The 15,506-nt window shown below is 35.0% G+C and overlaps 2 protein-coding genes across 3 annotated transcripts in view; both read right to left on the bottom strand.

Moving 5' to 3' along the window:
• The window catches only part of LOC111515800 (major royal jelly protein 9), a 68,776-nt gene extending 66,033 nt beyond the window's left edge, over positions 1-2,743 (bottom strand). Inside the window, exon 1 of the mRNA XM_074175886.1 lies at positions 2,633-2,743. Within this exon, the coding sequence (XP_074031987.1) occupies positions 2,633-2,693 (61 nt within the window). The 5' untranslated portion in view covers positions 2,694-2,743. The remainder of the gene's footprint in view (positions 1-2,632) is intronic.
• A 3,561-nt stretch (positions 2,744-6,304) lies between these two features.
• Positions 6,305-15,506, bottom strand: part of LOC111512764 (major royal jelly protein 9) — a 44,333-nt gene continuing 35,131 nt past the window's right edge. For both annotated transcript variants that reach the window (XM_074175882.1, XM_023168916.2), the window contains 2 exons: positions 9,527-9,715; positions 6,305-6,597 (listed from right to left, as the gene is read on the bottom strand). In XM_074175882.1, the coding sequence (XP_074031983.1) occupies positions 6,364-6,597; positions 9,527-9,715 (423 nt within the window). In that variant the 3' untranslated portion in view covers positions 6,305-6,363. The remainder of the gene's footprint in view (positions 6,598-9,526; positions 9,716-15,506) is intronic.

Here is a 15,506-nt window from a genome sequence, read left to right as displayed (position 1 = left end):
CGAAAGCGCTCGCATATAATAAGTAGAAGTTATTAAAGCTTCAAATCCTTTTTGTAAACGAATGCTATCAGGGAAAATAATTTTCCGAATTGCTCAATTTTTTTCGCATTCATATCGATGAATACTTCTTTAAATATTATTTTCTCGCATATTGGCTGATTTAGCCGAACGTGGCCAACTAAAGTTATATTTTTCTAAATAGAACATCCAGTATATGAATACCCCATTCGATTCCAATTTTTTTTGTTCTCTAAGAAATTTTTGTTTTCAAATTAATTATCAAATGATAATTTCTGAAACAATATATAAGGTTCTTGGTAAAACTGGTCAAGTTTCATTCATTTTCAAACAGACATAATTCAACTTTTTCAAATGGAACACCCTGTATTTTTTCATTTATGTGAAATGTTTTGACATTCCACTACTTTTCTTATCAGAAATGTTCTATTAGATGGAATTTCATCAGAGGAACGTTTCATTGGCAGTGGGGTTCCACAAGGTTCCGTTTTGGGACAGATGTTGTTTCTCATTTATGTCAGTGACTTAGTCCATGTTGACATAAGCGGTAGATTGACATGTTTCGCTGACACCACTATTCTCTGGCATAGCAATACCGCCCCCAATTTACTTGATCAAATCATCGTCGACATAAGAAAAGTGAAAGAGTGGTGTGATTCCAATCTTTTATCATTCAATATCGATAAAACAAATGTGGCCACGTTTAGATGTAACAGGGGAAGTACACTTGGTAAATGTAAAAATTGAAAATTTGGAGAAAAACAAATTTTTAGGGCTCTTCATTGATGAAAATCTAAAATTTGATTCCCATGTCGACTACTTATGTAAAAGACTAGCAGCAGGATGTCATGCAGTGAGAGTTGTTGCAAGAGAGTTAGACACTACTATCACAAGATCAGTTTATTTTGCACAAATTGAGTTCTATTTACGTTATGGAATTTGTTTCTGGGGAAATTGTGCAAAATTTTGATTTAATATGGTAAACTCTCTACAAAAAAGATCCATCAGATATTTTTGCAAGGCTAGCTACAGGTATTCATGCCGCCCATTATTTGTGAAGCAAAAAATTCTGACCTTAGTATGTCTTTTTATTTTAGAAACAGTGTGCCGTATCCACAAAAAATATAAAAATCAATTTATTGACACCTCAACTTACTTCGTTTCCCTTCCCACACCTTCTTTAGCCCTTACACAAAATTCTATTATTTTCAATAGCAAGAAGTTATTTAACCACCTTCCCATTAATTTAAGGCGAATATATAATGAAAAGAAATTCAGAAAGAAAGTAAAAGAATTCCTTGTTGGGAGGCCGAATTCTACCAAGGCTCTATCGAGTAATTGGCATGTAGCTTTGTGTAAACAAGTTATTGAAACCAACACGAAATGGCTATCAATGTTCATTATGTAGCATTATATATTTACATCTACCTAATATTCATAAATTCATGTACTTATATTAGTATCTGTTCAGCTGGGCTTAATATTGTTCTGTACATATACTCTGTTCTTGTCTTTAAGCATTATTTTATAGTTTATATTTGTTAGACTTTGCCAATAAGATGTTCACATCTTGGGTAATAAAGCATATTTTGATTTGATGAATTAATTTGATGTATAATATACGAAAAACTAATATTTTACAAATCATACCAAGTTTGAGTAATTTTTGTGACCACAAAAAATGTATTTTTTTACGTTCACTTACTCAAATTTGTTTTTTGAACTTTCAAACTAATATCTAGCATTCTTAACATCATCTAGTAATAGTTATGAGTGGTTTCAACGGTGAGAAATGCATAAAAAACCGTAAGAATATTTAAACCGATTTTCCCTTTGAAAACCCACAATTATCCATGACTGACATCAAAAAATGAATCTTGGAATTTGTCAATAACACCATGTGTCGAAGTTTTTTTCTCGTGTAGATTGAATCATTTCCATTATGAATTATGTATTGGAAGATATGGTGCAAATGGTCTATGCTTTGGGGGAAAGTGACGGAAACTGCCTCCTTGCATCTAGGATTTACAAAGAGAAGACAACCGAAAGAAGACAACCAGATGGAAGGGCATTTCAGGCTCTAAAAACGAGATTTGAAAGAACTGGTAATCTTAATCACGAGAATTTCGAACGTGTCTGCCCTGTGAAAAATGAAGAGGATACATTTCTAATTGCTCTTCACCTTGTTGAAAATCCCCATATGAGTACCCGAGACCTGAGCAGGGAATTAGGATTTTCTCAAACTAACGTGTCTCGAATGATACGAGCAAGCAAATTTCATCCTTACCACATTCAATTGATGCGAGAGTTAAGAGGAAGAGATTCTGAAAAACGCGTTCCATTTTGCCGATGGTCTTGGAAAAGATCAATTAGAAAATGATTTTTTCGATTTTGTGTTATTTTCTGAGGAAGCGACTTTTCATAAAAATGGAACTGTGAATCGGCATAACATGCATTATTATGCAACTTATAGGGGCGAACTAAAAAGTTTACTTTTTCTTTACCTGTATGAAGTCATCTACTGCATTTTTATTTTTTTCAGATAATGGGTGGTGAAAATTTCCAAACATATTTTATCTAATTACGAGTATATATGGAACAGTAGTTAACTTACCTGTGAAATAAACCATTTTCACTGAAGATATCTTGACGACTAGCAATTTTTCTGAAATCATTCAAAATTTGTGAAAAGTCGTCAAAAACTCATTACATGGCAATTGAGTTCATTGCCTATGAAATATATTTATTATATGCATGAATATTATCGTACTTACTTAGATTAGTACGAAACTAGTTGGTTTCCCTTATTTTGGTAAAATATTAACTATCATTTATTTTCATGAATTGTGAACAATTCGGGGTTTGCCACATATTTTTATTATTTGTATATCCGAAATTCCGAGAATGAAGTCAAAATTTTGGGACTTGAGTGGTAATTTCGAGTTAAAAGTAGACATTTTGGGATTAAAGTCGAAATTTGGATTTTAAGGGGGAAATTTTGAGTTCAAAATAAAAATTTCGAGTTGAAAGTCGTAATTTTGAGTTCAAAGTCTACATTTCATAATTTAAGTCGTAATTTCGAGTTCAAAGTAGAAATTTCGAGTTTGAAGTCGAAATTAATCTTGATACCATGCATTCGTGGTTCATCCTAACAACACTGATGAGGCCTATGACAGGTCGAAACATCGCTGTCCGGTTTCGAACCATGAATGCGTTGTATGTTCAACTAGTTTACAAGCAGTTGCCTTGCAGTGAAATCTGCGGTGAAAGACAGTGGACGAATCTCGTCGACGGTCGAAGTTTGGCCATGATCGTCTCACCAAGAGAACTATTCGCAAAATGGTGGATAAATTTGCGTCCAATGGTTTAGTTAACGATCTACCAACACCCGTACGTTGACGGAACGCAAGATCTACCGAAAACAGGACGGAGCTACGTGTCACACAGCTCATGCCACATTGGATTTTTTGCAGTGGCGATTAGAAGGCATGGTCATCTCACGTGAAGTAAATGTAAACTGCGCTCTACCTAGACAAGCCGTGGCGGATATTTGGAATGTTATATTCCTCAGATGACATCAACAGGTCTTCCAAACGAATAAAATATGTCGATGATATCACACTCTTACTTTGTTTCATTCAAATTTAAAGATGAATAGCGCTTAATTAAAGACCCTACATATATAAACAAAACTTAGCAATTTTGTGTAGACGGCACACGAAAGTATACTCTTATACACAAGCTACTCTTTTCACACTCTTTTTTCTGTTCAAGCCTTCGAGACTTTATTGGTTTTTCTTCTGGAACTCCATAGTAGTTCGTAGTGTTCGTGGTACACCAAACCCAGCTCGTCTGGTAAATCCCTGCATCATTAATCGATTCATAACTACAAACAAAAAGGCAATTTGATCTTATGAATGGAAAACAGAATTACCGTTACAAGTCATATGATCCTAGAGACTTTTAACCTTGAAAACTTGCAAATTCATGAATCAAAAGTGGGTACCCCCAAAGCCAGTCCACAGTTTGATTTTCAACCGTTCTTACGCACTTACTATGCAGAGGGAGTTAGACACTCTACACCCTATTAATAATTGTGTAATTTCCAAATATTTCTCCATTTCACATATCGATATTTTATTATATAAAATAAAAAAAAAATCTTCAAAATATTCAACTTTCTTCAAGAAATCTTTGTGCCGATTGCTACCAAATTTACATAGGTCAAACCAGTAGACATTTCAAAGACAGAATCACTGCTCACAAAATTGATATCAAAAATAATAAAAAGAGTTTCACCTTAGCAGAACACTACAACAACTTGGACCATAAAATAGCATTTGTCAGTGGAAAATATCAGACCATTCCAACAGCTTGAATAAATGAATTTTGCTAAGAATGTCCAACATGTTTCAATATCCACTCAGTATGCTAGGAGAAACATAAAAAGTCTTGACATAATCTCTACTTACTTGCATCACCACGATGAATAAAATAGATTTTACAATCCGTCTGTCACTAACTGTTTTCTCATGATAATTCATTTTTGATTCATCATCTAACTTTCATTCATTTTAATAATGTATTATATTGATATACTAAAATTCCATAATAGTAGGCACTAAGTCCCCAGAAATATTGTATTAAAACGAAAACGTCAAAAATTTAAGGGTTGGGCTATTTTAAGGATATTTTGATAGGGTGATTTGTTTCGTAACACTGTATTACCAAAAATTACCTACATGTAATATTTCTTAATCTACAAGAACTGTTAAAAATGACTATCCCCTCGCTCGTACTAATCCAATCTCCTCATCGACTCTCGAACTCTTTCAAAAATACCAGGATCATTTCTAAAATCTTCCACATCTTCCAGTGGAGTAGTATAAAATAATTACTTTAGGTGGCTCCATAAGAAATAATCCAGGGCTTTTTTTTCACGTATAGTCGACGGAATTCGATTTTCAATTATCGGAAATCATCGACTTCATGTTGATGATATACACTACCTTGCACTGACGAGTGGCCAAACAGCCCGAAACCGGTCTGCAAGTGTGTTCCAATAATTGAAAATCTATTGCGGCAGTTGTATCGCCAACAGCATATGCAGAAATAACTTCTGTGAAGAATCCTGCACTGACACCTGTCGGATATGATCCAACGCCCTTCGTGGTATTAGCCAGGGGACTAGTTGTTTTCTGATAGGTGTCAGTCCATTAACCTACTGTGTAGGGTGTTGAGACTGGCCTGAACGAATTGTTCTCTTAGATGATATAATCCAGGGGGTTTAATTCCGGTGATCGTGCAGGTCATGAGTGAGTTTTTGTCGAAATTATGTTTCGCCCTGTATCTTCGAAACAAAGGACCCTATCAAAAATCATCAGCGAATAAAATATTCTTAGAATAGTCTAAGGAATAGTCCCTTGATTTGTTGCCGCATGTTAAATCATACACACATATATCATAGTATAATTTCCGTACGCCACTGCAAGAGACAGATAAAGGCAGAAACGTCACAGACATTTCTGAGAATTTAGTGCCTACTGATTTGAATAATAGTTTTTCATAGTACATGTTTATTTATTGAATCCTTCTGGTCATTTATATTATATACTTTTTTCTACATAACAAATATTTTGAAATCGAGTTCCATGCCTCATTGACATCACTTCTACATTTTATATTTTGCCAAGGCAAGGCAAGTCATCCCTCGTTTTCACTATGTACAGTTTTTTCCATGTGCTTAAACTTTACAAGTGTTCACATATCCTTCAGATTGAGTAAAACATTAATTCTTATGCTAGCTTCATATTCATAACATCACCTTTCGTAAGTACTAGTTTTCAATTGTTTTGCAATTGTTCCAATCGTACTAATTGTACCATAGAATTCCTGAGGAAGAGCCGATAAATTCTCGAAAGCTTGAACAGAAAACGAATTCTCATTTTTTCAGTCTTCTACTGCAATATCTGCTCCAATCTTTTTCTGTTTCTTCACTTAGTCAGACGAGCTAACCTCTCCACTCTCGTTTTAGATGTTTATTCGTTTAGAGTTCTACGAAGCATTTTCTCGATGAATCGACAGCATTGGTCGAAAATTCTTCAACGCAAATCTTTGAAAGAAACTGAATCTATTCTAAATAGTTCACTTATTGAGACTCTATACAGAAATAAATCAAACAGCGTTAAATCTGGTGAACTTGGAGTATGTTACTGTCATCGAATATGTTGGTCTAAATTTCAATTATGATGAAATTTTTTTTTCTATGTATAAAATGAAACCAGGGGTGATCAAATAATTTATTTTCAATAGACAATTCACAAATTGAAAACATCGTTTTCGCCTTCAAGTGTTTAGCTGTGAAGGTAAGTTATATCTTCCTAAATTTTTATTATTGGGATAGGAAATTATGGTATTAGGTTCACCTGCCACTTTGCAATTTTTCCCAGATATCAGCGTTTCAACGTCGATTGCTAATATTCGGAAATTTATTTCGGCCGTATTCAGTCCCGCTGCCACTTTCTGAAAACGAGACGTCAAGACGAACAATTCCTCGATTCCCCTCCTGTTTTTGATAATCTGCAATAACACATAATAATATTACTGTTGAGTCACGTATATAGAAAAAAAACCAAATAGTATGTCCACTTGCGAAGAGAAGGGAATGACCAAAGAGACAAGGTCGAATGTAAGCAATTTCACTAGACCTGTCTAACATAATCGTTTACAGATGAACTAGCGATACATACAGTCATCGCACGGGTGCAAGTCAGAGTTGAAATATAGTCCACGGCTTATTATACTAGGACCCTTAGGTGTGGTGTACTACGGCCCTTCCCGGACTTTTTCAATAGTTGGACACATGCTACTTTGGAGCAGTTGTTCAGAATCGAATAATTAACATGTCTGTAACCCTGTCTGTCGTATTAACTTTTTATTTCACTTTTTCAAGAACAAGTTGATATGTTGATCAAAAATTTAACACAGTTATAGTCTCATTATCTGCAGATTTATAAGTTTTTGAAATTTATCGGAACAAGAAAAAGTCAGTTTTCTGGAAATTTTTCGATTTTTTTTCTGGAACCTTATTAATCCTGTTTCAGTACTTTCCAGAAAGTGAACAAAAAGTTGATAACACTTTTTCAGTGGATTAAATAATACAGGAATCTTTCACTTAATGGATATTGGGCGTTCGAAGAGTAATACAAAAAATATTTGACTTTTTTCATATAGTCCGATTATTGTAATGGGAAAAATTTTGTTTTCAGTTTAGAAAGGAGGCAACTGTTTCTCTTGTGAAGCTGTTCGAAATTCTTCTTTGAAATTTTTTTGTAAATGCTTCAGTTCAGGAATTATTTCAGAAATGAAAATTTATTTGGACTTAATTTTTGCCATCGAAAAACTAAAAACAAAAAATATCGATAAAACTCATCTTGTTTGTTTTCATTGGGAAGGTGAACACTCTACTCCATTACAGTTCTTCCGTAATTAAAATACTTCAGGAATTATTTCAGAAACCAATATTAAATGTATTTTGAAAATTTCTATCTTCGAGAAGCGGCAACTTAGAAATAGATTTGTGATAGATTATGGATAGGATAGGGTTGGCGGTACCATCATAGGTAGATGCTGATATATTTTGTTCATAGAAAACATAAATAATTCACTTAGTGTTTTTGAATTAGGAATTGTACTTGAAGATTAAGCTATATTTTCTCTTTGACTCAGAATGCTGATTTTTTTGAATCGACAAAGTGGTAGCTCTTGGGCCATTTGTCTCTTTGGAAATCCTAATGCCGATTTTATGAATGAACTCCATTGCTTGGGGGCCTAAGGTACCGAATGTTTCAATTATATCTGACGTTTCGTATTCTACTGTGGTAGACATTATCAAAGACTGTCAGGCAATGGACAAAATGCTCAGGTTGTTTTCATTGCAGATACTTCATTCAAGGTTGGTCCTCGGGTTTTTTCTATTGAGCGTGACTCCGTTTATCGTTCTAATTGAATGGCCTCTTTCCACAAGTGTGATTTGGACGTCAGACTTCAGTAGTCAGGCTTTATCAATGTTAATTTCTTCTTCTGTACCTTAGAATATTTATAACCTCCCTATATGATCTTGGAAAATATCTCTGAATCCTAGCAAACACCTGGGTCTTTTCAAACGCGAAAACCAGGTATTTACACTTCATTTCATGGCTTCGAAGTAGACCAATCCACAACTAGAAGAGATCCGTTATCCGGTATACCCCGGTGTTGTGTTTCTGCACACCCCTGGGATCCATCGCTGATCTCAGACTTTCTCTGAATGTTTTCGTTGACCTGAATTGCGATTTCGAATTGTGTTTTTTCAAAGTGCTTTTCCATTGACAGGCTCATTTGAAGTTGCTTCATTATGTATTCCATCCAAAATGATGGATTTTTTCAAAAGGGTCACATATGCTTCATACGCTCTCAACAAAAATTCCTCAGCAAGAGGTTGAAGTATTTATTCAGATACCTGTACCTACGATGTGTGTACACTATGTCTCAATGTCCCATCTTCTTGTCTGTTTATCAGCACATCCAAAATGGCCATTACTCTTCGGGATTCCCTTTTCATTGTCCATTGGATTGGGTTAAGGAAGTTCAGATGTGAAAGAATTTCATTGGGTTTCTCCCCACTTCTGCAATACCACGAAACTATCATCAATGTAACCAGCCAACAATAAGATTTCAGGATGGCCCGCTCTAAGGCACTTTGTTAAAATTTTCCCATGAAAAGAAATGAAGAAGAAAGTATATAGTAAGCATTCAGAAAGCATATGGTTCCGAGTTCTATAGTACACTTTCCAGCTTTTTCAAATTTGAAAGACTCCACAGTGCATATGTCAAACGAAAACCTGCACCAAACTTCCGAATATCTCTCAAATTGATGTTCCAGAACCATCAGATCTACGCCATTCTGGCAAATCAAATATTTTAGTGAAGCTTATGTTTTGAAGGAGATACATTTTCTCTTTGTATACTGCTATTGATGAACAACATTGCCCCTAGATAGTCATAAGATCAGAAGTTTTGATGTGATAAAATTACCAGGATCCTTGACCCTTTTAACTGTCCTGAACTATTGACACAGTTCAATGATAATGTCTCAATCAGCTGTGATCTGTGGTGAGGATGCAAATCAGAGTGCAGTCAGGAAGTCGGGAGTCAACAGTGATCATCTGGGACTTTAGGATATTGCACTATCAAGAATGTGCACACCTCCTACAAATCGACAGAAAACTCAAAATTGACATTCAAATGGGGATCAATTTCTATCTTCTTACAGCTCTTCCTGCAAACATATAATTGCTAACAAAAAAGACCTATTATGTATTTAGCTACTGTTAGAAATCACACGTTGAAAGGTAGGACCTCGTTAGTCCTCAGTTCGCACAAGTTTCGATTTTTGAGAGTTGTCGTTCGTAGAATTTTCTTTAACATTAAGTGAAATTCTCACAATATCAACTTTTCAGTACTTCACCTTCATTCCGGTAGCAAACTGTAATGTTACTGGATTATCAGCGACGATATCCGTACTTCTGCTATCGCCATATTCTCCTCTGATATTGAAGCAGGCGATTTTCACATCGCTCATCAAACCGAAGAACATAATTCCATTTTTGTTGATCACTTCAGCTGCACTTTGAGTACCTCTTCTTTTAGGGTATGTCTGAAAATAAAGAGGAGTCAGTTTGTTATTAAATTTGCATACTAGGGATGGACAACCATATATGAGAAAAAGTTTTTCAACATAAAACAAACAAGAAGAAGTAATGTCAACATAAAAGAAACAAGAAGAAGGAGATCTCACTCAGCGGAAGCTGGCTTGTATATCTGCTTGGAAAATATTTAGTTTTAGAAGAGTTCACTGATTGAGAAATAGACAAACGTATGGATGTTTGAAGAGAAAATCTAGGATGTCCAATATTCGAAAGAAGTATATCAATAGAGAACATATCAATAACAGAACAGACAAGGAAAATCAATTGCGCCCATGGCTACGAAACAAAAGCATTACAAAAATATAATGATTACATACTCGTCAGGAATTGTGGACAATGAAAACTATAATTAGTGCACTATACTCGAATCATCATCTCTATACAGTGTGTAAAAGCCAAACGGAATAAATTCATTATTTCGGTTACTGTACGTATTTAAAAAAATCCTGAAACACGTCAAATGTAGAATATAATTTGACATTATTCAACGTGAAAATGCCCACCCTACCTTCAACCCCCTCCAATTTTTTAAATGGGAAGTATAGGTTTCCAAATATGTTATCGCTTTAAAGTTTATTGCAACAATTAAGATAAAATGAATGGAAATCATGTGGTTATCGAAATTCGATAAAAACACTCAAAAACTAAAATGTAATGCAAAACGTAATGAAATGTATAATACGAAAAAGAACTATGGATGTTGACAAAGTAGGTGTTCAAAATGTTCACCGCGAACGTCTTGGCAACATCCTAATCTCAAATAAAACTGTGTTCTAACATTATTCAACATATCAGGCGTGACTGACCTAATCGCGAGCGTTATTCGTTCTTTCAATTCATTCAAATCTGAACACATTGCTCTACACATATCCCAAAAAAAATCTGATGAAAGATCAGATGATCACGCTGGCCACTCAATCGATCCTCGCCTCCCAATCCATCGATTGGAAAATGATTTATCGAGGTATTGCCGGACATTAACTTGGTAATGTGGTGGTGCTCCATCCTGCTGAAACTATATCGTATTCCGTGGAACTTGAGGGTTTTCTGGATCAGGATATAAATTTGCTGAATTTTGAACGATATCATTTTGAATTAGTGGCAAACAATTATCGCCATTTAAGTTACCCTCAATGGAAAAAAGACCAATGATATGGTTTTCTACAATCACTGCTCAAACATTAACCTTTTGAGTGTATTGCGTGTGTTCTTCTCTCAGACAGTGAGGATTTTCCGTTGTAGTGGATGCTTGTCTACTCGATGTATGTGGGTTTTCCCCAAACTCAAGCATCACGTCTAATTTGAATTCATCACTCATTGCATTGGCAGCTGCACATGACCAAGCTCGCGAAACTGCTTCTTAATTTTGCTTATTGTTCCTTGAGATATGGACGGTAAATAAGGAAATTTCTCATGGAATAAGCGAGCTACTTCCTGTTGTGTTCGGGTTTGATCTCCGTAACCAATCACACAACACAACAAAGTTTTTGTTTCGGGGTTGAAATTAGATGATTTTAATGTATTTCCACGTGTTAAAACCGAAAGTGACCATAAAAATTATATATTAGCTCTTGTTTTCAAGATATAGTATCATTATATTATATATATATATATATATATATATATATATATATATATATATATATATATATGTATATTGAGTTTTCAACAAATGAAATATTTCATCACTAACAGTTGGTACACATGTTTGTTTACATAACACCCCTCTCATCAGCTGTTCTTGAGTAGTAAACATAACCTATGTGAGTTTGTCACTTGTACGCACGTGGTTGCTATTGAAATTATCGTGTGAAGTTGATTTTTAAATTAATTTAAGTGCTGATCTGAAATGCCTCGAAAGTGTGTGAATTCTGTCGATAGCTTTTGCTATATATGTGGTGAAATAACATTTAAGGCTCAGAAACGTAAAATGACACCTATCGTTAAGACAGCCTATGAACATTATTTTGGTGTGAAAGTTGGGGACCAAGATAAATCATGGGCTCCTCATATATGTTGTAATTCTTGTTCCGTCATACTGCGAGAGTGGCTGAAAAATAAAAACCGGGCAATGGCTTTTGCAGTACCTATGGTTTGGCGTGAGCCTACCAATCATACAGACGACTGTTATTTCTGCTTAACTCCTTCCATTAAGCAAGGTTTATCTATGAAGAAAAGAGGAACGGTTGAATACCCTAATCTCCCATCTGCTCTTCGGCCTGTACCACACTCAGACAATTTGCCAGTCACTTCTCCACCCCAAAACTATGAAATTTTAGAGGAAGGTGATGAAGACTGTTTAGAAGGAGCAACCCATCCTTCTACATCCTATGACCCTGATTTTGAGGTAAGCGATAGGTCTAGTGATCCGCACAGAATTAGTCAAGCAGAGTTGAGTGACCTTATAAGAGATCTTCGCTTGTCTAAGGAAAAGGCTGAGCTGTTAGGGTCAAGACTACAACAGTGGAATCTTCTAAAACATGATGTGAAAATATCTCAGTACAGACAGCGTCAAAAAGATTTGCTTCCTTTTTTTGAGAAAAAAGAAAACCTCGTAGTTTGTTCTGATGTTAATGGTTTGATGGACTGCTTGAATTTGGATCACACTCCATCTGAATGGAGACTGTTTATAGACTATTCAAAACTAAGCTTAAAAGCTGTACTTCTGCATAATGGAAATCAGCTACCCTCTATTCCTATAGGTCATGCAGTTCACATGAAGGAAACGTATATAAATATGAAAACACTTCTCCAATCAATCAAATATTAACAACACAAGTGGCACATCTGTGGTGATCTGAAAGTCATTGCTATACTCCTAGGAATGCAATTAGGGTTCACCAAGTACTGTTGTTTTTTGTGTCTGTGGGACAGTCGGGATAGAAAATCTCACTATAAAAAAATGAACTGGCCTACACGAGATCTAAACCCTAATGAGAAAAATGTAGTTTACGAGCCTCTTGTAGATCCTAAGGATGTTCTCCTTCCCCATTACATATTAAGTAGGGACTAATGAAAAACTTTGTGAAGGCCATGGACCAGGAAGGACAAGCTTTTAAGTACTTGAGAGCAAAGTTTCCCAGGTTGAGTGATGCTAAAGTCAAGGAAGGCATCTTTATTGGGCCTCAAATGCGTGAAATCGTAAATGATCCTGCTTTTGACATGATTTTAACAGGAAATGAAAAGAGAGCCTGGGAAGTCTTTAAGGGGGTTGTACATGGGTTTTTAGGTAACAAAAGAGATGATAACTTCACAGCATTGGTTAAAGAGCTTCTTCAAGCTTACCACCAACTTGGATGCAACATGTCCTTAAAAATTCATTTTCTTCACTCTCATCTTAATTTCTTCCCACAAAACTGTGGAGCTGTGAGTGACGAACATGGAAAAAGATTTCATCAAGACATTGCCTTAATGGAACAGAGATATCAGGGCCGTTGGAATGAAGCAATGCTTGCAGACTACTGCTGGTCTGTGTGTAGGGATGCTCCAGAAGTGTTTTATAAAAGACAAGCTAAACGACAGCGATCTCACAATGGATCGGATGGACTTAATTGAAATTTGGTGGTACAAACTTCTTTTATTTGTCAAAATACTAAGAATAATGTTTTTTTTTTATTGATTTTGTACTTAAAATATTCTAAAAGAAACATAACAATATTGTTTTATGTACTTTCACTTTTCACGTATAGTATAACTACTCTTTAAGATTAAGTACTGTGTATCTCAAAAACCAGAGCTAATAAAAATTTTTCATTGTTATATTCGTTTTTATCACCCCAAAATTAGTAGAAATTGACTAATTTACTGTAGGAAACATTCAAAAAATATTTTTTTGTTGTGTTGTGTCATATGTAAAACTGTTATTTTATGCATTTCCGTTAATCTAACTATTTGTCAGACTTGAAGTTAACGAACTTAAAACTTAAAATACTGACAACTAATATTGTAACATACAAAACAAGTTGACAAAGCGTTTCCAACTAACATTGCCACGGAAATTATTTACAGTTTTTTAGAGGATACCATTTGAAAATAACATCGCTATGGTTTCTGCTTACTTTCTCAGTATCAGCACCTCAACATGAAATAAGTTTTGAGTATATTGCAATAAGTTTTGAGTGTATTTTATCTAATTCCGGTAACAACATGATTTTATTCATTTTACCTTAATTGTTGCAATAAACTTGAAAGCGATAACAATTTTGAATAGAGAATGAAAAGACTTTTTAAACGATATATCACAAGCCTATGCTTCCCATTGAAAAAATTGGGGGTTGTACCTGTCATTCGACAGGCGTTGAAGGTAGGGGTAGCATTTTTCTGTTGAAGTATGTCAAATTATTATTTAAATTTGACGTGTTTCGGTATTTTGTTAAAATATGTACCGTAACCGAAATAATGAATTGCTTTTCCATCGAACTAGTAACTGCCGAATCATATCAATTCAAAATATTCTGCAGTTAAACTTGAAGAAAAATGGAAGGGAGAAATGCAAATAGAGCAAGAAGAAGAGGCGAAAAACGAATAGATGAGAATTTAAACCCTCACATGTGAAAAGTCGAGCCATAAACATGAAATAAATTCAATAAATACAACGATAATGTTATTATTTTCTACGTATGCATGGTGAATGAATATTAGATATGGGTATCAACTGATCATTATTATAAAAGAAAAGAACTGAATTGAAACATATATTTCTTCCGACTTTTTTTGAAACTGAGTGTTGGTAGTGATTTCAATTCGATGGGTAGCCGATTAAACAAGCTTGTAATGTTATAGGAAAAAGAGCCTCTAAAAAAAAGGTTTCAGGTTAAGGTGCAGTCAAAAAATGTTTCAAACTCAAATTCAGATTACGTATATCGATTCTCAAGGACAATTCAGTTAATAGCAGTTAAGCAGGTTTTCCAGTTGATATTACCTTATGGAATATAGTAGTAGAATGCAGTGTCTGTCCAGCATCCATGTTCAGCCACCCAATTTGTACCAAGTATTGAGACACATGTTCAGCTCTCCTTGCGCCTATGATGAGACTTATGTACTAATTCTGCCTATCAGATTTCGAATGTCTCGAATCATAAACAGTATCTGCACAATTAACATGAGATAGTACCAGTACGTCGCAGAATACTATTTAACTTTTTTTGTTCAAAAGATGTTTACTCGCGTTTACTAGTTTTGGATTAATTTTTTGAGAATCTGAGACAGGCGTGTAGTGAATCGCAGAAAATTATCGAGATGAAGGCCAGCATTTTTCGAGTTGAACCCCATCGATGGAAATATTAATCAATCGCTACAACGATTCTTTGCAATTGGCCCAGCAAAGAGCATCACATAAGATTTAGATGGTCTACAGAAAGACAGTATTCACTTGATTCAGTTATCATAGTGTGCAGATCATGACTCTTTGATCAAGAGCAGTATTGAGCGAGTTCTCATCGAATTCTAAATACAACTATGTATTGACGGCGTAACAATGCATGGAAGTATGAAGAGGGCACTGTGAGAACTGAAAATAATAGAAACCAAGAGAAACGGGTCTAAAATCGATCCTTGAGTTACCCTATTATTCATTTTGAGAGTGATCAATTTTTGTGCTATCGAGTATGCCATACTGAGAACGGTTGAGCAGGTTTTTTCTGAGCAGTGTTACCACTGCCCAGGTATTTCAGTATTGCCAGAAGTAGGGAGTTGTTAATGTGATCAAATGATTGAGAGTTGTACAGCATTACTCAAAAA

Source organism: Leptinotarsa decemlineata, unplaced genomic scaffold, assembly GCF_025532065.1.
Source record: "Leptinotarsa decemlineata unplaced genomic scaffold, Ldec_3_MD MMD2_tig00001393_RagTag_RagTag, whole genome shotgun sequence".
Lineage (NCBI taxonomy): Eukaryota > Metazoa > Arthropoda > Insecta > Coleoptera > Chrysomelidae > Leptinotarsa > Leptinotarsa decemlineata.
The sequence above is the reverse complement of the archived record's forward strand: the minus strand, read 5'-3'. Positions and strand labels throughout refer to the sequence as shown.